The sequence below is a fragment of the Aspergillus neoniger genome (genome assembly GCF_003184625.1).
Source record: "Aspergillus neoniger CBS 115656 unplaced genomic scaffold BO87scaffold_20, whole genome shotgun sequence".
NCBI lineage: Eukaryota > Fungi > Ascomycota > Eurotiomycetes > Eurotiales > Aspergillaceae > Aspergillus > Aspergillus neoniger.
This window is the reverse complement of record NW_020291148.1, coordinates 312,740-334,720: the sequence shown is the minus strand read 5'-3', so window position 1 is coordinate 334,720 and position 21,981 is coordinate 312,740. Positions and strand designations below refer to the sequence as shown.

Genomic DNA, 21,981 nt, shown 5'->3' with positions numbered 1-21,981 from the left:
TAGCAGAACTCTTTCCTAACATAATTTCTATTCCATTCATAAATTACCGAATTGCACTTTAAGTATTTTTGTGATCTGCTGAGGCCAGTACTACCGCACCATAAATCTTCGGCATCATCTCTCGCAGACCGAGAGAATGCGGCGGCTAAATGGCGGAACCATAAAGGCTACTCGGAACATAGCCTCTCGATCTCGGTCTCGGAAACCACCCCAGTAACCCGAGGTACAAAACCCCAGCACTTCCGAGACAACGCCCTGTTAAGCTCCCCTCTCACTTCTTCCACAATAACTCCAACCAAGCAAAGCAACATATACCCTCATTCACAATCACAATAAAACTCATACCACGATGTCCCTCCCCTCCCTAGCCCGCCATTCCACACGACCCCTCCTCCGCCCGCAATCCCTCCGTCCGCAACTCACCCGCGCATTCTCCAACCGCCCAGCCCTCCGCACCTCCGCATCCGCATCCACCATCGCAACATCCTTCCTCACGCGCTTCCAATCCCTCGGTCCACAAACCCGCTCCCAAACCCTCGACGCGAACCAACTCCAACTCCTCTCCCTAACACTCAACCGACCCTCTCTATTCCCCAACTCTCCATCCTTATCCAACACCCCGACCTCCCTCCCCACCGGCACGCCCTTACCCGCCGGCTACCACCTCGTGTACTTCACCCCCGCATTCCTGGAAAATGAGCTCGGCGCGGACGGCACCGACACCTCGTATAACCCTGCGTCGCCGTTCACGCGCCGCATGTGGGCTGGCGGGGAGGTGCATTGGCCGAGGGGGAAAGATGGGAAGCCGAATTATCTGAGGGTGGGGCAGGAGGTGCAGGAGACGACGAGGGTGCTGAGTGCGGAGCCGAAGGTTGTGAGGAAGACCGGGGAGGAGATGATTGTTGTGGGGGTGGAGAAGGAGTTTAGGAATAAGGATGGGGTGGCGGTTTTGGATAGGAGGTGAGTAGAATTGTGTTTTGTGAAGTTGGGGATGGTGCTGATAAGAATGTATACAGGAACTGGGTCTTCCGCAAAGCTCTAACCTCGCCGTCGCCTACGAGTTCATCTACGCCTCCAGCGACGAAGGCGTTCAACGGTCCGGCTAGTTCGTCTACGGTGACGAGTGACAATGTGCATACGCGCACGCTGCGCCAAACGGCAGTGACATTGTTCCGGTTCTCCGCGTTGACGTTCAACCCGCACAAGATCCATTACTCGACGCCGTGGGCGAGAGATGTCGAGGGACATAAGGATATTGTTGTGCATGGGCCGTTGAATCTCATTTCGATTCTGGATCTGTGGCGCGATACGAGGAAGAATGAAGGTGGGGAGTTGGTTCTTCCGGAGAAGATCTCGTACAGGGCGACCAGTCCGTTGTATGCGGAGGAGGAGTATCGGATTGTGTTGGAGGATGGAGGAGATGGAGTTGGGAAGGTGCAGATTGTTGCGCCGGGGGAGGTGGTGGCTATGAAGGCGGAGATTCAGTAGATACTATAGTCTGAGAGTAGTTATGTAGATATTTGTTCTGTTTGGCTGCTGAGAGGGATATACTGTGATTACTATAGCTATGTGTAGATGATGTTACACGAGAATACTATGTAAATGAAGCACCCCAAAATAGAATCCTAGCAATCATACACTGTATGTACTATTCTTCTAAACAGGTACCGAAACTTGACTTCTTTATTAATTTGTCTGCTCCACTCCACCCCAAAGTAGGGTTCGGGCTTAAGCTCCGGAGATAACCACTCCACCCCCCATCCTTATCGCCATCGCGGCAGCCTCCACTCCACTTCAATTACACTCGAACTCAACTTCACATTCACTATTTAATTACCACAGATACCCCACGCTCCACACATCCCCCCTTATACTTGGTACATAGTAGACCCACCACATACTCCACTGTCCAACGACATATACGGGAATCAAACGGACATGGAAAAGAAACGCACCCGCGTGCAACTCTCCTGCACAGCCTGCCGAGCCCGCAAGTAAGCACGCGGCGGCCCCTCCAATCCCACATTACTCACTCTACCTCCAGCGATCAACACCTACTATTCCATGTATAACGCATACCAATAACAATAATTTATGCAATAGGTTAAAGTGCTGCCGCACGCACCCCTGCACAAACTGCCTGAAACGCGACGAAGCCGGCACCTGCACCTTCATCGGGCGCGGCCCGCGCAGCAAGACCTCGAGTAATGGACGGACCAGCCCGACGCAAGTACAGGATCGGTTGCAGCACTTGGAGAATTTGATTCTGTCTTTTACGCAGCAGCAGCAACAGCAGCAGCAACAGGAGAGGTCAAATAGTGTGGGTGAACACCAACAGGTGGTTAAGAATGGTGGTCAGATTACGCCGGCATCGTCGGTGCCATCGTCATTGGCATTTGGGGAGGTACAGCAAGCGCAGGAGGGGGAATCGGAAACTCCGCCTCCTGATCCCGGGAGGTTGGTGGTTAGGGAGACGGGCATGAGGTATATTGATGGGGCGCATTGGAGTGCGATTCTTGAGGAGGTGAGGCTGTTCTTTTGTTTGATCAAGCTAGGCGAGGCTCATTATGATATGCAGATAAGTGGGGTCAAGGAGTATCTAAGGGATAATGAGGAGATGGGATTGTCGGATGAGGAAGTGGAAGACGAGGAGATGGTGAGGCCGTCGAATGCGCCAACGCTATTACTTGGGCTGCACCAGGAAATGACCATGGACGAGCTTTTGGACGGGTTGCCGGCTCGGCCGGTCGTGGATCGCGTCGTGGCTATGTTTGTCGGCCTTATGGAGCCGACGACAGGTAGGTGTCGCTGTTGTATCAGTCCTTGATAGGTGATGCTGATGGGATTAGTGATGTTGCACTTTCCTACTTTCCAGAAACAGGTATGCTAGCTCAATTGAGTGGGAGATGCAAAGGATGCTGCTGACGTGCGCAGTATAACCAATTCTGGCAAAGACCTAAGGAAGTTTCCATTTCTTGGCTGGCACTGCTGTACGCGGTTCTCACAATAACAATGTCCGTGTATATGCGCACCGGGGAGCCGCTACCGGCAGAATTCGGGGAAGCAGATGAAGCCGTTCAGCGTCTCAGGCAATTGACCGCGCAGTGTCTAGTTCAGTCAAACTACACCGTTCCGGGGCGTTTCAAAGTGGAGGCTCTGTTTTTCTACACAATGTGCGAATTCTTCCGCAGCGAGGATGCCCAAGTCGGAGTATCTTTTCTGCTGAACATGGCAATTCGACTTGCTATGCGTTCAGGGTACCACCGGGATCCGCAACACTTTCCGAATATCTCACCATACGAAGGCGAGATGAGGCGGCGGGTCTGGGCTATCATGCGTCAACTGGATGTTTTGATCTCGTTCCAGGTTGGGGTCCCGCGGGGTATACAGGACTGGCAGCAGGACGTGGAGCTACCGCGTAACATCTCTGATGAGGAATTCGGGGAGTCTACCGTCGAACTGCCGCCATCTCGACCCGAGACTGAACTCAGTACAACTGCATATATCCGCGGAAAGTCACGACTTATGGCCGTATTTGGGAAGATCTCTGATTTAGCGTACTCGCGCGATCCTATGACATATGATGACATACTGGCCCTGGACCGACAGCTGGAGGAAGCTCGGGACCTTGTGCCCACTGCATTCAAGATACGCCCACTTGACCAGTGCTTCGTGGATCCATCATACCTGATCCTGAGACGATACACATTGGAACTTTTGTACCAGAAGGCCCGCTGTGTGCTGCACCGGCGCTACCTGGGCGAGGTGCATACCAATCCCCGCTATGCCTACTCGCGTCAGGTTTGTATGAGTGCTTCCAAGGAGATCCTCCGTCACCAGGCGGATATCTACCACGAGACTCAGCCGGGTGGACTTCTTTACCGCGACCGACAATTCCCGAACTCACTTCAGACCGCAGATTATTTGCTTGCCGCGATGATCATCTGTCTAGATCTGTCGCAGAACCCTACCGGCACACCGACGGGAAGCACGGACGAGGACGTAGCGGCAGTCATCCGGAGCCGGGAGGAACTGCTAGCGACCATTAAAACGTCACATCGGATATTTGAGCAGCAGCGTAGGCGATCGGCAGATGCACAGAAGGGATATGTGGCACTGACAATCATGCTGCGGCGAATTAATTTCCAGCAACAGGAAAGCCAACAATTGACTTCCGGTAAGTGGCACGAGATAATCCGAAATACATCGCTAATGAGTGCAGCACAACCACCACCATATGGAAGCTGGAATGGTCAGCCATACTCAGTTGGAGTGGATCCAATGGGGATTACCCCAGAGTATCAGTCACTAGATGTGATCGGAGAGATGCTCGATGCGCCCACCAATCTTGACTGGGTAAGTGAGCCGCTGCAACTAATATTTGAAACTAGCTAACAGGCGTAGAATCTCTGGGACCAGCAGATGCAAAGTGCCGCCAATGCGGATGTGGGGTTATGGGGGGATAATATACCAGAAGCTGTAAACATATAGAAAGGGAAGGAATTGTAGTAGACCACAGCGGAAGTGTCAACCGGGAGGCACCCGAGATAAGTTCGGGGGCGGAGATCCGCTCGGAAGCCGACAAAAAGTCCACCTAAAGTTGAACCATCACTCTACCCTCTACCCAGACAAACCACTGATATATTCCAATTCTACCACCACATTGCACTTCACACTACACATCCACAATGATGCGACCACCGATACCACGCAGCCTCTACAACCGGGTCTCCCTCCCACGAGCAGCGCATCGCTCTCTCTCCACATCAGCCTTCTCCAAGCACCTCTCTCACCACTCAACAAATAACACCAACAACCTACGAACCACCAGACTAACAACCTCACTCTCCCAATCAACGATCCAAAAACGACCCTTTCTCTCCTCCTTCCTCCCCAAATCCGACTCCGCCTCCAAAACCCGCCACCTCACCGCGACCCGAACGCTCCCACACGCTCCCGCTCCCCTCTTCGACATCATCTCCTCCGTCGAATCCTACTCCTCCTTTCTCCCCTTCCTAACCGCCTCAACCGTCACCCACCGTGACCCAACAACCAACTACCCGACCCGCGCCTTCCTCACCGTCGGCTACGGGCCCCTCAGCGAAACCTTCACTTCCAAGGTGACCTGCGATGCGGAGAACTGGGTCGTGGAGGCGCAAAGCGGCGCCAAGTACGGCGTGGGCAAGAAAGACGGACAGGGATTTCCGGGTGAGGATGAGGGGCTCTTCGAGTACTTGAGTACACGGTGGGAGTTACAGAGTCAGGGTGAGGGTAAGGGGACGGTTGTGAAGCTGGACATCCGGTTTGAGTTCCGCAGTCAGCTGCATGCTGCTATGATGGGCGCCGTGGAGGGACAGATGGCGGGTGTTATGGTCGAGGCCTTTGAGAAGAGGATTTATGATGTGTTGGGGAAGGCTTGAGCTGTCTTTCTATTCTTTTGTGGATCTATCATTGATGCATGAGGTGGACAGGATGTATTATAATATTGTTGTGGAGGGAAAGGAAAGGGATATGATACACATCAGTGCATACATAGAATATGGAATAGAAGCTACACATTGTATAATACAGTTTATCACATGAACAAAAAAGAAATGACCGGAAAAGAGAATAAATCACAGCATGCTCAAGTTCCGTCCAGCATTAGCCGCATTGCCCTTAACCGGCCCAACCGCATTGTAGTTGTCGAACACCACCTCCCAGTTAATCCGATCCCACCAACGCTCCAAGTACTCCGCCTTACCGCCAATGCCGTAGTCCATCATCCACACATGCTCCCATGTGTTCACACACAGAATAGGCTGCACGTCAAGAGCACCCGGCGCCATGTTCTTCTGGTTAGCCGCGTGCGCACCCATCGCGCCAGCGTACTGGTTGCCCAGCGGCGCGTCCGGCGAGTGTGTCGCCATATCGACCGGTTGCCTCCGTGCATGAGCCGCCGGGTAGGGCGAGCCAGCGTTATACGTGCAGAAGATGTGCATCAGACCCTCCCGCTCCAGGTTCTTGGCCAGCCAGACGAAACCGGGGCCGAACATGGCGTTGGCGGTGGCCAGGAAATCGAGTTTCAGTGATTCGATCGAGGAGCAGGTGTCGACGATGTCTTTGGCGAACTTTTCGGGGATCTGGGTTTGTTGGGGGGACTAGCACAGGTGTGTTAGAAGCTGGGCCTGACACAACTCGACCTTGGTACACTCACCAGGCAGTTGAAGAAGAAGTGGTTGTTGTGGGCCATCGAGGCATAGTTGAACACGGACGCCATCTCCGGTCGGCGGGAGTACTTGACCAGCAGTTCTCCGGGCTTTGCGTCGGCGTCGACGGTGTCTGTTGCAGTGGAAAGACGATGGTGTCAGTTTCATACCAGCGGAGTTTGAGCTGCACTGCAAGGAAACTAACCCTGCGTCATCAGGTTCAGCTTGTCAATGAGCAGACCCTGGTATTGCGTCCAGGCGAAGTCAAACGCCTCGGGCGATAGCAGCTCCGGAATGCCATTGTTCTTGAAGTACTGGTCGTTGGTTAATTGGGGCACGCGGTGCAGGCTCCGGATCTGAAAGCGTGGGAGCGCGGAGACGGGCTTCTGGCGGAGGTCAGGTTGGTTAGCTATGAGCCCACCCCGGGCATTGGGATGGGGTCAGCTCACCTGGGAGAAGGCGGAGGCAGCACGCAGCGCGGACTGCGGCCGGAAGAGGCGGTTCAACATGATGATGGGGATTGGACAGGCAACAAGATGGCGAGCAACAAGCGGTTGATTTCAGGACCACCGCAGAATTTCCCGTTCGGCCTTCAGAACTCACCTCTTTCGGGTCTAGCGCTGGTTAGGTAAGCGGGCGCCATCTCGGCCAATCAACATGCTGCGATTTACTTCGGCAGCATTTCAGCCATCATGATCTTCTTCTTCTCGCTTCTTCATCGCTCAACTTGCTCTACGCGCCGGGCTCTGCAGGAGCTCTGGTCGGGTTTAGAATGCCATGGCCTGTCGTTGATCGTCGCCTTCCCGTGGCACCTCCCGGCGCCTATCTCAACCACCCTCATTAGCCCTCGAACCATGCGCCCCATCCGCTGTGCTATTCTGAGACTCGGCGCCTGCAGCTGTGGATGTCTGTATCATCATGCTGCAGAATGTCGGGCAGCATGTAGCGCTGGGTGATTAGGATGGGCGCTTCCTGGTCATCATTGGGGGCTGATGGCAAATGCCTTTGTAAGTCGCTCATTGTTCTTTCATCCTTTCTTTCACTCATTGACACTGTTGCAAAGTTCTTGTCTCATACTTTCTTTCATAGAGAGCATTCCTCGCTTAGCCACAGTCTACCCAAGCCTATATTTGATTTTTATTCTTCTCAACTATCTATTGTACTGGACTAGAGTCAGATCGCAATGACAAGGCCACAGCTTTGTTCCCTCATGAGACGGCCCTCCATGATACTGCTCCTCGCCCTCATTGCTTCGACGGTGTCGCCAACGCAGGCCTTTGGCTTACTGCTACGAAGCTCCGACTCGTGTCCAAGCAACTATAACAAGTGTGCAGACAGCAATTTGCCGGATGATTTCTGCTGCTCTAGCTCGTCAACATGCATCAGCCTGGACGACTCCAGCTCTGCCATCTGCTGTCCAAGCGGACAGAGCTGTGACTACATCGAAACAATAACCTGCGATGTGCAGCTCCAGAACGCAACAGCACATCCCAAGAACTCTGTCAAGACAACGCGGCTGGATGATTCCCTCCCCAAATGTGGTGACAAATGCTGTCCATTTGGCTACACCTGCACAGGAGACTCGCTATGTGCCATGAACACATCCAGTGCATCCACCCTCAGCGCCAGCCAGTCATCCACAACATCCACGACAGGGACCACATCCTCCACAGGAACCATCACTTCCTTCACAACCTCCGCCTCTACAACCGATGCCTCCAATCCCACCATCGTCCCCGTCACGACTGGCTCCTCCAAGACCGCCATCTCTGACAACAACAGCAGCACCATCAACGGCACCTCCTCGGCAGCCGCACTATCCTCCAAAGCCACCTGCCCATCCTACCCCACCAACGCCATCATAGCAGGCTTCTTCCCCGGGGCCATCTTCAGCGCCGTCCTAGCCCTCCTAGCCCTCTTCCTCTACCGCAAACACCAGCAGAAACACCAACCCCCCTCAGCCAAAGTAGCCCAATTTACCCGCCGCTCCTCAAAAGGCACCCTTATTGGCATCTCCTCTCCAATTCCCTCCGACGAAACCTCCTACCGAACAGACTTCCTCCTCCGCCGTAACCGCAACACAAAGCGATACTCCGAAGGCGCTCGCTCACGTATCCAACGCACCGGGACCCGAGTCCGGAGTCTCTTCAACCCCAACAATGCTCCTCCCCTACCGAAGGCCAATCCCGCAAAGACCCTCGTCCCAGAGCACGGCGGTGGAGCGATGCACGCTCGTGTACCGGTACCTGTTCCCCCGTTGCCTATCTCCGTAACGCCGTTGCAACCTGGACGGACGCCTTCGAAGAAGACACTGGCTCGCACGGAAAGCATTAGGGTGTATACCCCGCCGGGGGTGTTTGCTACAACGGGTGTGTTGAAACCGGAACCGTATCCAACGCATATAAGGACGGAGGGGACGTTTGATGATGTGGAGAAGTGATATAATACTGTGTTTGTCTTTTAAATGTCTCGAGATGCGTTGTATTCATGTTGTTCTATGTGATTTGATAAAGTAATGAGGCGGTACATTGTATTCAGTATGTTCTTAAGAAGACTTTAAGATACCTTGTAGCTAGTTAGTTACTCATATTTGAAATTCCGCAATAAACACCATGCAATATATTTAAGGATCTAAAATACTATACATACACGAAACCAAACACACCCACGAAAACGGGGTAATAACTTCACGTCCTCCTCTCCTTCCAAGCACTCGCTACCTTCTTCACCTCCTTCAGTAGACCCACAATAAGCGGTACCCCCACGGGCCCCAGCAACGGCAAATACACCGCCACCTTATGCTCATCGGGGAAATACATCTGCCCGACCATACTCTTCTCGAAGAAGCTGCGCTCGGCCTCGGCCTCCGCGACACGGGCACTTGCCAGGGCGGCTTGGAACTGGCCGTGACGGAAATGGTCGCATGCGGAAGAAAGATGAGAGAGCGTAGTAGAGACAGAGGTAGCCACTGTAGCGGGGATAGGGATCTGGGGGAGGGATTCGGTGAGACGGGCGAGGGAGCCCATGGTTGAGGAAGCGGAGAGGAGGAGAGAGGCCGCGCGGACGCGGATGAGAGTCTGAAGACGGAGAGGAAGAGGCGGAGGGGTGGAAGGGGCGCCGAGGAGGGTGAGAAGTTGGTGGGAGAAGGTCATGAAGGCTGGGCCGAGGGTTTCTTTGGTGAGGTGAGTTGGGTGGTTAGGGGGGTTGAGGAGGAAGACGCCGCCCCATTGGGGGATGATCCAGCTTGTTGCGAGGCTGTCCTTGACGACGAGGGGAGATTGTGAGGGGGAGGGGATGTAGAGGATGAAGTTGATGGTTGGGCCCGGGCCGATGCTGGGACTGAGGGGCCATTCGGCGGCGTTGATGAAGGCGCTGAGGTCATCTTTTTTGAGGGTCCAGGCGGAGTGGATTTCGTCGTATTCCGGGGGTGGTGCGGTTGGGGAGGAGGTTGCGTAGAGTTGGACTTGGGTGTCGACGGTGAAGTTGCTGATAGGGGAAAAGGCGTCGAGGACTGGGGTGATGTAGTCGTGCACGGCGGCTTGAATGTCCCAGGAGGAAGGGGATGCGCCGGGGGTGAACAGACTGAATGCGAGGTGGTAGGTGTCGGCGTATTTCATGGAGCGGCGCAGACGGCGAGTGACGCTCTCTGCGAGATCCGGGGAAGTGGGTGCGCCGGGGATGTTGTTGTCGGAGAGCACCTGGGCGATGATGGCCTTCTCCTCGGCGAAGAGGAGCTGGAGCTCGTCTGCGATGAAGGTAGATAGGGGCGAGTTGGATGCAGACGGAGGCGGGATGTGGCTGGGAGGATAGAAGACGTCGAGCTGAGTGGTATCATGGTGGAGAGCTGCTCGAGGGCTGGCGAGGTCGTCCTGGGGCAGTAGACGGACGGTCAATGCGGTGTCCGCGGCGTCGGCGGCGGGGGGCTGATCGGGGTCTTCGTTGGAGAGCTTCAGTCGCAGGTGGTGCGCGGAGAACTCATTGAGGTCGTCGAGCGTGTGCTGCGTAGAGCGGAGGAGATTCTGAGCGTCGACGTCGGGCAGGGAGGGGGTCTCGACGCGGATCTCGAGGGGGAAGACAGGACGACAGGTCTGGTGTTGGTGTTCTGGTCAGCGAGGTTCTGAGTAGTAGGGAGTGATATTACCTTTCCATCAGCCCAATCAATCATGTCCGAAACCGGCAGGGAAGCACGATAGATCGAGGTGGTCTTCCACCAGATGGGAAAGCCCAGGAAGATGATCACAGCCCAGAAGGCCGCAATGACCTTGAAGCGGGTGCGGATGGCCTCGGGCTTCTCGGGCGGCGGCAGACGCGGCGTGGGGGTTGTGGTAGTCATTGTGTGGTTGGAGACAGTCTGGGGAGACGTCTGGGGATCATTCTTGGCCGTCATGGCCACATGCTTGAGAGGGAGTGGTGGATGGAGAGCTGGAGATGGATTGGAGATGGAGTTGAAATGCGGCAGCCAAGGCGGAGTGGCCCCGCCAGTTGGCCGATCCTCTTCAGTTTGCTAACTACCACTACGATTATGCCTGGAGGCAGGAAACAGTCTAACAGCATACCAATAATTCCATATTATCTATCCTGTAAATTCACTTGGGGTATCTAACCAATGCGCCATCCTAAAACAACAAGACAATCCCACTAATACTCCTTTTCGAATAACTTCTGGATCGGTTTGGCCGCCTACACCCGTTAGTAAAGTCCAGCAGACAGGAACACGGTGTAACCTACGTCAATAAACCGCTCCAGATCCTGATCCAAGCTGGCCAAGTCCTCCTTGCGCTTGTTGTTCTCCGCAATCAATGCTTGCTTGCGCTTCAACAGCTCCTGTCGTGCCTGTTCCAGCTTCTCCCGTTCTGCGTGTTCGTGGTTGATGCGAGCGATCATCAATTCGTGTTCATCGGACTGCTGGTGCTCGGGATGCAGAGCCAGAAACTCTTCGAGAGGGATCAAGGGGAGGGAGCGATATTTGTGACTATTCTGGTTAGCATCTCCCCCACCATATATTGTCATTGAAGACCACCTACTCGTAGGACTCGCAGGCGGCAATCTCGCCTGTCAAATGTCGCTGTTCATAATACAAGTTCTGAAGCTGAAGATGGAGACGGTCAATCTCCTGGCGGGCCTCTGCAGTAGACTGCTTGGTCTCGCGCACCCGCACGATCGCATCCCGGTTCTGCCCCCGCAGACGAGCCAGAAGAGCAAACAATTGTTTCTGCTCGCGAGAGGCTGCCAGAGCACGCTCTTGGGGGTCATCAGACAGATCAGCCGTGGGGTCGAGGACGGCCAGCAGTTTCATGCATTGATCGCGAGTCTCGGCGCTGAGCCCGAGCACGGGCAGCAGCGAGGGATTGGCGACGATATCCCGGATGGCCATGGCGGGTTGTCACAGGATGGATTAATCCGACGGAAAGGCGGAGACGATAGAAGGATAATTTAGTGGAAGAGAGTAGATTGTTTGTTGGTTCGGAGGTGGCTGGTGGCAAGGAAATCAACGCCAACGTGGAGCAGCTGCGGTCGCTGATGGGCTGAGAGATAAGGTAGGGTTTGTGACAGTAGCCACTGAAAGGTTGGGATGAAGAATGAATGGCGCGTAGACTCAATGAAGTTGAAAGACCGGGCGGAAATGAAAAAGGCCGTTTCAAAGCGCCAGTTCAGTGAGTGGTCGATGATTCGGAGACGAAGCAGCCGGAACTAATCTTTTGGAACCTCCCCACTTCATTGGATTCTGTCTCTCTCTCCTCTTTCTCTTTCTTTAGTCCTTCTCCTTCTCCTCTTTCTGACTTCTCCTTTCAACCTCGCCCTTTCTAACTGTACTGGCTGCTGTTGGATTGCCCTCTCCTCTCTTTCGTCTGTCCTTAATTTCTCCATCCTCTCCTCTCCTTGCATATTTATTACTTTTCTCTTCTTGTACGTATTTTGGTACTCGTTTTCTCCGCCTCTCCCGGTTCTCCCGATCTTCCCCACCCAAACAACATCCTTTCGCTGTCTGCCCAACCACCACTAACTCTTACACCCTCTCCAGGATATGTGGAATTGACTTCTACGCTGTGGTTTATCTGTCACTGTACACCATGGCCTGCTCATCTCAATCTGTCACCATTGAGTCTTATCCGGAGGCCGCGGTGGCCTCCGCCTATGCCACCCCCGGAGAAGACCCCGGCCTCCTGAGAGATCGCCGTCGCAGACACTCCTTTCATACGGCTCGCAAGTTGTCCTGCGACTACGATGCGGATGCTGTTTTCTTACGGGTACGCTGCATTCTTGGCTCCACCATCAATACTGTCCCTGACTGACCTCTCTGTAGGTGGAGCTCTTCCTGGCCGAACTCGAACGACGCCTCCACTGGCTCGAACAATACCGCAAGTCCCACATGGATCAGATCGACGCCAGTCTCCGCCGTGGATACGCCACCTTGGAAGCCGTGCGAGACTCCTGCTCCTATGCCTCTGGGGAGCTGATGGGTGGTGGAAAAAAGCGGGCCAAGATCTTGGTCGAGACGCTGGAGGACCGCTACATGGATGCCCTCGCAACAAAGGAAACACTCGAACAGAAAGCCCAGGCGGGAGTCCGACTAATGGAGTCGTTTCTGGTCGAGCTGGAGTCCCGCGCCCATGCGGTCCGCGACCGGGGGCTCTACGGCACTCTAGATGATGGCTGGAAGGCGATGGACTCGAAGCTGGTGCATGCCCGTGAGGTGGTCGACGAGGGTATGGAACGGGCACGACGGGCGAAAGACGCGCTGCGGGAGAGCATCGACCGAGCTATCCTGCTGGCCCAGGAGCAACGGTTGATCACGTATGCGGATCTCCCGCACCCGTGGCGGGTGAACCCGCATATCCTGCAGGGGTATCGGTTCACACACTCCAAGGTGGAATGCTTGACCTCGGTGTTCACCCCTTCGAATGAGACGTTTAACATCTGGTCCCACCTGATTGGACTTTTCATTGTCCTGTCGGTGGCCTTTTACTTCTACCCGCTGAATCCCAACTTCCACCTCAGCTCGCGAACGGACATTCTCGTGGCGGCCGTCTTCTTCTTCGCGGCGTGCAAGTGCCTTGTCTGCAGCACACTATGGCACACGATGAACAGCATCGCCAGCCAGACGCTGATGGAGCGGTTTGCCTGTGTGGACTACACAGGTATCTCGATGCTGGTGGCAGCCTCGATCGTGACGACCGAGTACACGGCTTTCTACTGCGAGCCGGTCTCACGGTGGACTTATATCCTGCTGACCATGTCGCTGGGCATTGGAGGAGTGATCCTGCCGTGGCACCCGACCTTTAACCGGGCGGATATGGCATGGGCGCGCGTGGCCTTTTACGTATCGCTAGCGCTGACGGGATTCGCGCCGTTGGCCCAGCTGACGTACACGCGTGGACTCGCCTGGTGCTTGTATTTCTACGCACCCGTGGTGAAGAGCATCATGGTGTACTTCGTGGGAGCGTGTGTGTATGCGTCGCAGGTGCCGGAGCGCTGGCGACCAGGATTGTTCGATTATGTGGGTGGCAGTCACAACATCTGGCATTTGGCCGTCCTTGGAGGGATCTTGTTCCACTACTGCGCGATGCAGGATCTGTTCGCGGGAGCGTTCCAACGGGCGCAGGGCGAGTGCCCGAACCTGGCCAAGTAGGGGGTAGATGGATAGTAAAAGGGGTGTAGATGGTGTATAGACATAGAAGTACTCTGTAGATGGAGGTTGTATTGTGGATGTCTCATTCTTGTACATACATTTGGGGAGAGAGATAAGCGGACATAGATTCTTTCCTATACTGTCAATATTTTCCACAACATTGCCAACATTTCTCTCTGTTAGCAACTACTAATACCCCCCTCAACCCCTCACCAATCAGTAAGTGCCCGCCTAAGCTATCGTAAATAGTTTGGATGACGGCGTTGCAAAACGAGCAAGTCAACCACGGGAGAAGGGCCCATCCATTACATTTGCAGTGACGGGATTGGACGGGATGAACTGACACGATGGGTCTGGAGGAAGACGACTAAGAGATAATTGTGGATGACAGTTGGTTCAACAAGATAAAAGAGATCCTCAGTGAGCACTAACCAACTAGTACTAGTAGTAGTAGTAGTAGTAGTTACCCCTCTGTGTCGTCGGGGCCAAAACTGATTACTAGTTGCTGCTGAACATACATAAACTGAATATCGCCACCACAACCACACTCCCAACTAATTACCACCACTATCTCACCACCACCAACTACCTCAGAAGAAGAAACAAGGAAACAGAATTGAAAATGTTCCTCGCCTCCCTCCCCCCCAACACCCCCATCACCATCACCATAACCGGCACCAACCCACACACCCCTCCCACCCTCACCACCACTCTGACCTCACTCTTCGCCTCCGCCCTATCCGACTCTCTCTGCGCCCATACCGAAACCCTCCACCAGCACCATACCACCAATAGTACCATCCACCTAACCTACTGGAGCACAGCAAACTACAAAACATGGCTTGCCTCTCCCCAAGTCTCCGCGTTCTTCTCCTCCCTCAACGACAATGATTCTGCAGAAGCAGCAGCAGCAGGAATCTACCACGAAACCCTAACCATCCAACCCTCCCGCATCCAAGGCGCTACGAACCACCCCGTCCCCTCGGGATGTATGCACCTGGGAAAGATAGATCTCAAGCCCGAGTTATCGGGCTATTGGGGGTGTTATCCGGATCGGATTGGGGAGAAGAGTATTAAATCGAAGATTACTAGGGAGGATATCAGTGCTGTTATTGCTGAAAGCAAAACTGATACACAAGAAGGAGGGAAGATCCTCCCCGGGAAACAAACCATCACTCACATCCCCGATAACATCTGCTTCGTGGTCGAAGGCCAAGATCATTCTGCTGCATCTGCAGAGGAACGTACGTACTGGACTGAACATTTTGATTCCCTGTCACAGGAGTGGGTGGGCCAGGTGCTAGGTGCGGGATTACCGGGGGGTGTGGTTTCCTCTAGGGGATGTTATAATCCCTCTGTGGAGAGTACTCTTCCTGATTCTGATTCTGATTCTACTGCTGGGGAGGGGAAGAGGAGGTATCCGTTGACGCTGGGACGGGATGTACAGTTGCTTTACTTTGTGGATTTGCAGTATATGGAGACGTTGGGGAGGAAGAGTGCGGAGCATGTTAAGCTTAGGAAGGCGTTTATGGAGGCGTATGGGCCTGGAGGTGTGCTTTTTGGAGGGGGGCTGAAGTTGTGGGTTGAGACGGCGGTGTTGAGAGATGGGGATTTCTTGGGCGAGTATTGGGGGTGTGTGCAGGGGACGGGGTTGTTGGGTGTTAGGGGGGTGTTGGGGGTTGAGTGATTATGATTCTGTGGGAATGGATGTGTGTATGCAATGGGTGTGTTGGTAGTATGGTTGTTGTTGTTGTTGATGTTGGTGGTGGTGTTGTGAGGTTGTGTGTGTTAGGTCTATGTTTGGGGTCAGTCTCAGTCCGTCTGTATGATATCAAGGTTGGGTAGGGGATAGGAGCTGGTGTACACTTGGAGTATAGCAGTGTCTACTCATCTCATGAAAGTAAGCTTGATTAACCTCTTGCTATTATTGTCTCTGTACCTCTTCGACTATCAAAATGACCATGCAATATCGCTTACTGCAGCAAGATGCAGGCTTACGTGGACGTGACGCTAATAACTATACATAGTAGACATGATCTACGATTGCATCCACCATGTAAAATCCCACAATGTCTTCAATTGGAAGGAACATATCCTGTCACCCATCTACTAAGTCAATCCGGTGACTACAACCTGCTTCAAGCAGACTCAACGTACAGATTTGAGATATCGCACATCCATCACCTGTAGTGTAAAACAAGTATCTGTCACGACTGCGCCATGGAATGCACACACAGATCCATACTTAGTAGCAATACGTAATCACTGCTGGTCATAATCTCAGCACATGAACAGGTATCTAGCAACCATGATCTTCCAACCCAAACTTCCGCAAGAACACCCACCTCGCTTGTACATCCCGCACAGCATGATCCATCCTTGCGTCGCATGACCTCTGCATTACGAGGTGATCATGTCTCCACAACTGAGATACCTTCGCTTCACTGTGCGGAACTGCACTCCCCATGCCAAGGTGTGCATTGCATCGTGTTTGCCCACGCTACCTGACATCGAGCGAGTCAGAATATCCCGCTCTGCTTCGAAACCTGTTTCGAGACGAGGTTTAGCACTGCAGATACCGGAGAGTGCCCGAGAATAGACCAACCGCTGCAAAGATACGGCCCTCTTCCATAGAACAAGGATAGATGTGACAACATGCATATTCTTGTTTTCACCCGGTCATTAACCGCGCCACATAGGTGACGTTGCTGCTGCCACTCGCCTCGGAGATGTAAGTGTAGATCTCAACGCCTCGACGCCACGTCCATCCCTCGCTGGTTGCCTTCGGTTGCCTTGGCCTTGCTCGGGTCTGCCGGTGGGATGCTGCCGTTATTGCCATGTGGATTTGGTAGCCTCGGGATAGTTAACCCAGATAATGGGAACCATAAGGCTGATCGCGGCATATTTCAGTCTATAGATTCTGTAGTTGCAATATATGCAATGTTAAAGGCTATTGCTGGCCAACTTACTAGATCATGTTGTCTACGAAGATCCTATGCAAGAAGCGCAATTGAGAAAAAAAAAGAATACTCTCGTGATGAACATGATCCTCGTATAAGCCACCATGTTGGGTTCCCCACGAGGATCACGAACAGGTAGATAGTATATCCACTTTACGCAGGGATCACCCGGAAGCGAAGGCTTAAGCTTCCATGTGCCGTGTTCTTAGCCGATTGCTATGCCGTCTTCCTTGTCAGCTGGTCTTCTGTTACTGCTATTGGCCTTGGTGCTCTTTCTGCTGTTCCACTTCATCACATCTGGTCATTCTGCTGGTTCATGCAGGTGTCCGCCGCACTCCTCGCTTCGTTCAGGCGATGTTTCAGCTATCAGCTGCGCCGAACCTAGACAGTTCCACTTCAGCAGCATGATCACACGCCAGATCTCCACGCATGAACTGTGCAGCATCCGGTGAAATAAGCACTTCTCAATCACACATGTTGTACTTCTTCAAGACATACACGTCTCAGTTGGCCTATTCACCATTAGTAACGCTCACCAAAAGCAGCATACCATGAATAACATGATAGGACTACAATTATAATCACATAGGCAGCAAGAATGGCAACCAGTATCCAAGAGCGTACTAACTTGGATTCAGCTCGTAACGCTTGGTGCACAAGCAAGGACCATCAGTGTCCCACCTGCTACGCAGAGATGGGTTCTCTCGATGATGTGTGTTCGTCTAGTTTGCTGAAAGCAGCCGTAGCAGACGCATTTCCACGTCGTATTAGCAGTCCCCACGATCCCACTACTCAAGGACCACAGAATCGACCTCGTACTTAGATTCTGATCGCACATTCAGTCGCAGTCGATGGCAAACACTAGTCCTCCGTAGCACATTCTGTTGCCTTCCCAAATATTGGGCAACAGCAGTGTTTCAAGTGTCTGGCATCAAACGTCTTTCCTCAGTCTCGGCTGTTTTGGGCCTTGGCAAACATAGTAAACTGATATGAACCTGTTTATACCAAGATTTGTCACATATCCTGGAGCCATGCATGCATGATAGAGACATGCCAACGCCATATCATGGCAATGCACTTACGCGCATGTATAAACGCGAATGACTCATTCCGTGTCGCGGCTTGAGCCGACATCCAAAGGCCCAGTCTCGTATAGCACTCCGGCCGAGCATACCTTGCTTAGCGACATAATCCAGGGATTTGACGGGAGCGATACGAATTTGTAGCAAATCCCGAAAGCCGAAAGGGTGTATGTCGCTTCCGTGTAACGCTCAGAGACTACTAGTTTTATGGTACCTGAGAACTAGTCAGGGGACCCGTAGCTTCCGAAGAGCTCCTGCGTAGAGGGTCCTAGTTTGGACGTATCGCTCGGTGAGGAGGATCTGACGCGGATCCCTGCCGAGGTCGTCCATGCCCGAGCATACCTCGAAAAAAAGGGAGAGAGAAAAAGCAACGGTCCTTGGCTTGTTGACGAATGCCAACCGAATGACGGAGAACGCCGGACCACCGCCATTCAAATTTCCGATGAAGGCCTCATCAGCTGCTAGCGTCACCTCGTTCCTGCAATCCTGCTAGTTGACGTAACTAACTTCTGGCGGGTGTTTCAGCTGTCCTGCGCGTGAATGGCGACTGCTTGTCATGCTAATTTTGTGGCGGCCGGAAGGGGCTGTACAGGGAAAAGAGTTACGCCGAAGAACAGGGGTAACATAGGGGAGGGAACTCTCAATTCCCCGGAATTTCCGTCAACTTGTTTCATATTTTCATCACACTATGCCTTAGGCTTCAGCTGAAGGGAGGATCAGCGACGTGCAGTTGCGGCGAAGATCTTTGCCGCTTTGGCTGCGAACACCAGATCTCACAGCCTGCGCAAGACACTAGGTCAAGGGCGCAGTTAGCTTGGATTCCTACAAATCACTCTTCTTCTGGTCCCGTAATTTTAAGGCTCGGCCGCTGCCATAGTTCGGCTCGGTTCGAGACATGGCAGCTCTGACCAGCGGTCCACGCGGAAAGGCATGCTTGGCTGGTCCAGTTTGATTAATCTCTTATTTCTTTGCTTTTTTGTTCGTGGGTTTATAACCTTGTCACTTACTTTTCGAAAAGGTCCGGTGTTGGGCGAGGCCATGGATCTTTGAATGAAGCAAATGAAGTCATCCTTGAACTCGGTTAGCTCTAGTGAGTACCTGCTATCCATGCCGGACAGCCAGCCAAGGGTGGTCCATGCGGGTTTGCGCACCGGCTTTCTTACCGAATAGAAGCAGCGATGTGAAAGATAAGGTTGCTGGAGCTAGGAGCTTGGACCAAGCGTGCCTTGCAGGCGCGCAGTGAAACCAACCAACCCGTGTCCGCGACCAGGGGAAAAGAAAAGTAAAAAATTATTGACAGTATTATTTACTCGGCTCTTCAATAAATTCGTATCCTCACCCAGACTTGCGGCCGAGCCCGGTTGAACTCGCATTACCCGGAATGCAGGTCCGTTTTCAGGCCGTGTGAATCAATAGCACTGGAGGTGTTTCCTGATGGATACCTCCCCCCGCGGAATGGCGTGGAGACTGACCGTTTCTGGGTCATAATCTGCCAGCGGAGAAGCCCGAGCCCGCAAGGGCGCTGGCATATTCGGGGGGAGCGAAAAATAAATCAGAACGGCATCAGTCGGCGTGTCTGTAGATAGTAGGAGACAATAGCGCAACGCTTTGTGAGTGAGACCTCTGGAGGAGCCCCTTTTCGGAATGCTTTCTCCGAGGATCCCTGGGATGGCCAACCGCCGTTCACTCCTCCATTGCTCCGTTAGCCGTTCATAGTCACTTTAGATTGTGCAACGGACCCGGCGTTCTGGTAAGCCATGCGAAGGAGGCAGCCGGACTTACACCAACTCGGCGAATCTAACGTTAGTTGCCAAATAGGAATGATTAGGTCCGTGGATTGACGCAGGGTACTTTCGCCGCTACTCCGTAGTTTGCCATTATTTACGGTAGTGCCATCACGATCCGTGATTGACCAGGCCAAATTTAAAAAGCGACAATTGCTTTTGGGGGGCGCATCCTCATTTCTTATCGCGCGGGCGTGGATATCCCCTTTTTTGACTGGTCTAAAGGCCAGGAAAAAGCAAATCTGACAGAGCACTGGCCAGCAGCAATCTTTTAAGGAGAACGAGGCTTGGCTTTGCATGCTCCTTTTCAGCAAGTACATAGTTGATCGTTTGATTAAAGGAACAACCCCTCAATCAAGCTGACCGAGGTCAGCAGTGCCGGCGGGCTGTGACAAGCAGGTATGTGAACGCCTCCGGACAAAGATCGGGGGTGGTTCAATAATCCCTGTTGAAGCTCTGCTAATTTTGGACTTTTGTCGACAGGGCGAAGAGAAACAGCAAAACTGATGCTACGTCCTTTGATGGAGCGAGAACTGCTCTCGTATCGTAATAACGGTTGAAGGAATGGGGTGAGGCTTTCCATAGCCAGTTCATCATGGCCTTTGCTACCCAACTTGGAGATTTGTATGCTGTTGAAAGATGAAATTGTCACCTGCAGCTTTCGTAGTGACTGCCACTGAATGCAATAATGCCGTTGATTCTTCGGAGACCGCAGAACCGTTAGTGGATAGTGTCGCCAATCCTAGCTGAATACAGTAAGAACCAAGGAACCTGAAAAGCAAAAGAAATTATCGAGATGCAGAAGCGTGGGTTAGAGAAAACGAAGCCCAAAGCCCGTCTATCCCCTGGGGCAGTGCGTGATCGCTTGGATGGGATCGACCACGTTTTGTCCACATCGGTGAGGTCTCAGGCGATCCTTCAAACGGTCTGCCTTCGATCCTTTCTTCGTTTGGCTGCTCACTCCCCCCCATCTCTTTTCCGAGAAAGGATGGGTCTTGACCATGACATAGCGCGAGTGCGAAAAGGGAGTAGGCTGGCGGCCAAAGGGGGATCGGGGGCAGTGGTCTAGATTTCTGGCAAGCTTTCAATCGTGGGCAGAGCAAGCTGATTTGGGCGTTTCAGCCCTCAAAGCCCCTATCCGATGACGACTGCCGTTGAACATCCGCTATGACCAGTTTGGTTTGGTAGTGGACTTTAGACCCAAGACGCATACCGAATGACCGGTTATGGTGTTTCTCGGCTCATGTGCCCGATGTAGGCCATGCTGATGATCGTTCATGGGTTCCCCAGAATGTCCTTACTGTATCCAATGGTTCATGAACCGGGCCTTGGGTCACACATTTCACCCTAGTGCTTACCCTGGCAATCATCGCCTCCAATTTTCTAGGAATTGGGGTGAATGTGACTAAATTTGTCTATCGGGTCAATGGGCTGATTCTCGGCAAACCCTAGATCGAGGATGTGCAGCTATCCGAACTTGCAGGGCAGAGTCTCATCTCGATCAGTGGCTGATCTTGACTAGACAGCCCAACCGTTCCTTGAAAGTAGCCTAGTTAGTCAGAGATACACTACTCCGAGGCACTATCCCACCGAAGATCTTTATCTGCCTGTGTCACTTACTGGCTTCTTTCCTACCATTTCCCTTCACACTCCGGACCCTTTTTAGGATTTTCCAATCTCATCGTTTCCCTCCTCGTCTGTGGCAGTCCAGCTTTTTTTGGACGCTCCCAAGGCATCTACTTATTCTTGTATCACATTCTCGGTTTCAGTCGTCAGCAACAGCGAGGCTTGGAATATAGCGGGGGGCCGTTGAAAGGTATATAGGGACAGGTCTCTCCTCGCCGTTTGGTCAGAATTCACCAACGAATCCAAAGCCAAACAAGCCTTCTCATCCACTCAAGTTTTCCATCTGCGTCCAAGAGACTTCTCTCTTCATACCCAATCAAAGTCCATCACGCACGATCGTCTGTCCAAACTCTCTCAAATCTTTCCACACAAGCTTTTCCTCTGAGTTCACGGGACTATTATCCAAACTTCATCAATCATGTCTGGAAACGCTCATACCTCCAAGTAAGCTTCCACCTTTCACCTCTTCAAATCCTGTTGATACTCACACACTTGCAGGTCCGCCAACGGCATGGGCAGCAGCCTCAGTGCAGGAAACCTGAGTCACATCCCGGATGGCAGCAGCGGCAGCATGGAACGCTTTTCGCAGTCGTCCGCGGCGGAAGCACCTTACTATGCCCGGGCACGAATGGGAGAACGCTCTGATCATGTGTCGCGTCTCTCAAGCCAGCTCGACGCGACAGAACAGATCTTGAAAAAATGAGCGAAATT

At 53.0% G+C, this 21,981-nt stretch overlaps 10 protein-coding genes across 10 annotated transcripts; 8 read left to right on the top strand and 2 right to left on the bottom strand.

The window, feature by feature from the left end:
- Positions 1–293: 293 nt before the first annotated feature.
- BO87DRAFT_360994 (putative C6 transcription factor) lies at positions 294–4,491 on the top strand (the record flags this gene model as incomplete). Its single annotated transcript, XM_025621572.1, has 8 exons — positions 294–960; positions 1,017–1,484; positions 2,104–2,524; positions 2,579–2,798; positions 2,850–2,881; positions 2,935–4,177; positions 4,223–4,356; positions 4,405–4,491. Exons 1-8 carry the CDS (start codon positions 350–352, stop codon positions 4,489–4,491), a joined length of 3,216 nt encoding a protein of 1,071 aa, XP_025478778.1. The 5' UTR covers positions 294–349.
- A 50-nt stretch (positions 4,492–4,541) lies between these two features.
- On the top strand, positions 4,542–5,517 carry BO87DRAFT_86294 (ubiquinone-binding COQ10-like protein). Its single transcript, XM_025629634.1, has one exon. It carries the CDS (start codon positions 4,689–4,691, stop codon positions 5,418–5,420), a length of 732 nt encoding a protein of 243 aa, XP_025478777.1. The 5' UTR covers positions 4,542–4,688; the 3' UTR covers positions 5,421–5,517.
- On the bottom strand, positions 5,477–6,747 carry sod4 (mitochondrial 37S ribosomal protein mS42). The gene is made up of 4 exons (XM_025621571.1): positions 6,638–6,747; positions 6,394–6,574; positions 6,197–6,321; positions 5,477–6,140 (listed from the first exon to the last, which is right to left on the bottom strand). The coding sequence occupies exons 1-4, from the start codon at positions 6,695–6,697 to the stop codon at positions 5,616–5,618; spliced, it is 891 nt and encodes a 296-aa protein (XP_025478776.1). The 5' UTR covers positions 6,698–6,747; the 3' UTR covers positions 5,477–5,615.
- Positions 6,748–7,128: 381 nt separating this feature from the next.
- On the top strand, positions 7,129–8,749 carry BO87DRAFT_86280 (uncharacterized protein). The gene is made up of 2 exons (XM_025629633.1): positions 7,129–7,195; positions 7,252–8,749. The coding sequence occupies exon 2, from the start codon at positions 7,372–7,374 to the stop codon at positions 8,626–8,628; it is 1,257 nt and encodes a 418-aa protein (XP_025478775.1). The 5' UTR covers positions 7,129–7,195; positions 7,252–7,371; the 3' UTR covers positions 8,629–8,749.
- Positions 8,750–8,875: 126 nt separating this feature from the next.
- BO87DRAFT_397838 (uncharacterized protein) lies at positions 8,876–11,562 on the bottom strand (the record flags this gene model as incomplete). Its single annotated transcript, XM_025625338.1, has 4 exons — positions 8,876–10,276; positions 10,330–10,584; positions 10,917–11,160; positions 11,213–11,562. 4 exons carry the CDS (start codon positions 11,560–11,562, stop codon positions 8,876–8,878), a joined length of 2,250 nt encoding a protein of 749 aa, XP_025478774.1.
- Positions 11,563–11,968: 406 nt separating this feature from the next.
- Positions 11,969–13,951, top strand: BO87DRAFT_377456 (hemolysin III family protein). The gene is made up of 2 exons (XM_025623557.1): positions 11,969–12,436; positions 12,493–13,951. The coding sequence occupies exons 1-2, from the start codon at positions 12,260–12,262 to the stop codon at positions 13,816–13,818; spliced, it is 1,503 nt and encodes a 500-aa protein (XP_025478773.1). The 5' UTR covers positions 11,969–12,259; the 3' UTR covers positions 13,819–13,951.
- Positions 13,952–14,382: 431 nt separating this feature from the next.
- BO87DRAFT_360981 (uncharacterized protein) lies at positions 14,383–15,505 on the top strand (the record flags this gene model as incomplete). Its single annotated transcript, XM_025621570.1, has 1 exon — positions 14,383–15,505. Exon 1 carries the CDS (start codon positions 14,441–14,443, stop codon positions 15,503–15,505), a length of 1,065 nt encoding a protein of 354 aa, XP_025478772.1. The 5' UTR covers positions 14,383–14,440.
- BO87DRAFT_86239 (uncharacterized protein) lies at positions 15,465–15,866 on the top strand. Its single transcript, XM_025629632.1, has 2 exons — positions 15,465–15,718; positions 15,846–15,866. Exon 1 carries the CDS (start codon positions 15,508–15,510, stop codon positions 15,661–15,663), a length of 156 nt encoding a protein of 51 aa, XP_025478771.1. The 5' UTR covers positions 15,465–15,507; the 3' UTR covers positions 15,664–15,718; positions 15,846–15,866.
- A 1,052-nt stretch (positions 15,867–16,918) lies between these two features.
- On the top strand, positions 16,919–17,321 carry BO87DRAFT_86226 (uncharacterized protein). The gene has a single exon (XM_025629631.1). It carries the CDS (start codon positions 16,997–16,999, stop codon positions 17,228–17,230), a length of 234 nt encoding a protein of 77 aa, XP_025478770.1. The 5' UTR covers positions 16,919–16,996; the 3' UTR covers positions 17,231–17,321.
- Positions 17,322–21,688: 4,367 nt separating this feature from the next.
- On the top strand, positions 21,689–21,973 carry BO87DRAFT_397835 (uncharacterized protein; the record flags this gene model as incomplete). The annotated part of the gene is made up of 2 exons (XM_025625337.1): positions 21,689–21,714; positions 21,769–21,973. The coding sequence occupies 2 exons, from the start codon at positions 21,689–21,691 to the stop codon at positions 21,971–21,973; spliced, it is 231 nt and encodes a 76-aa protein (XP_025478769.1).
- Between the last annotated feature and the right edge of the window lie 8 nt (positions 21,974–21,981).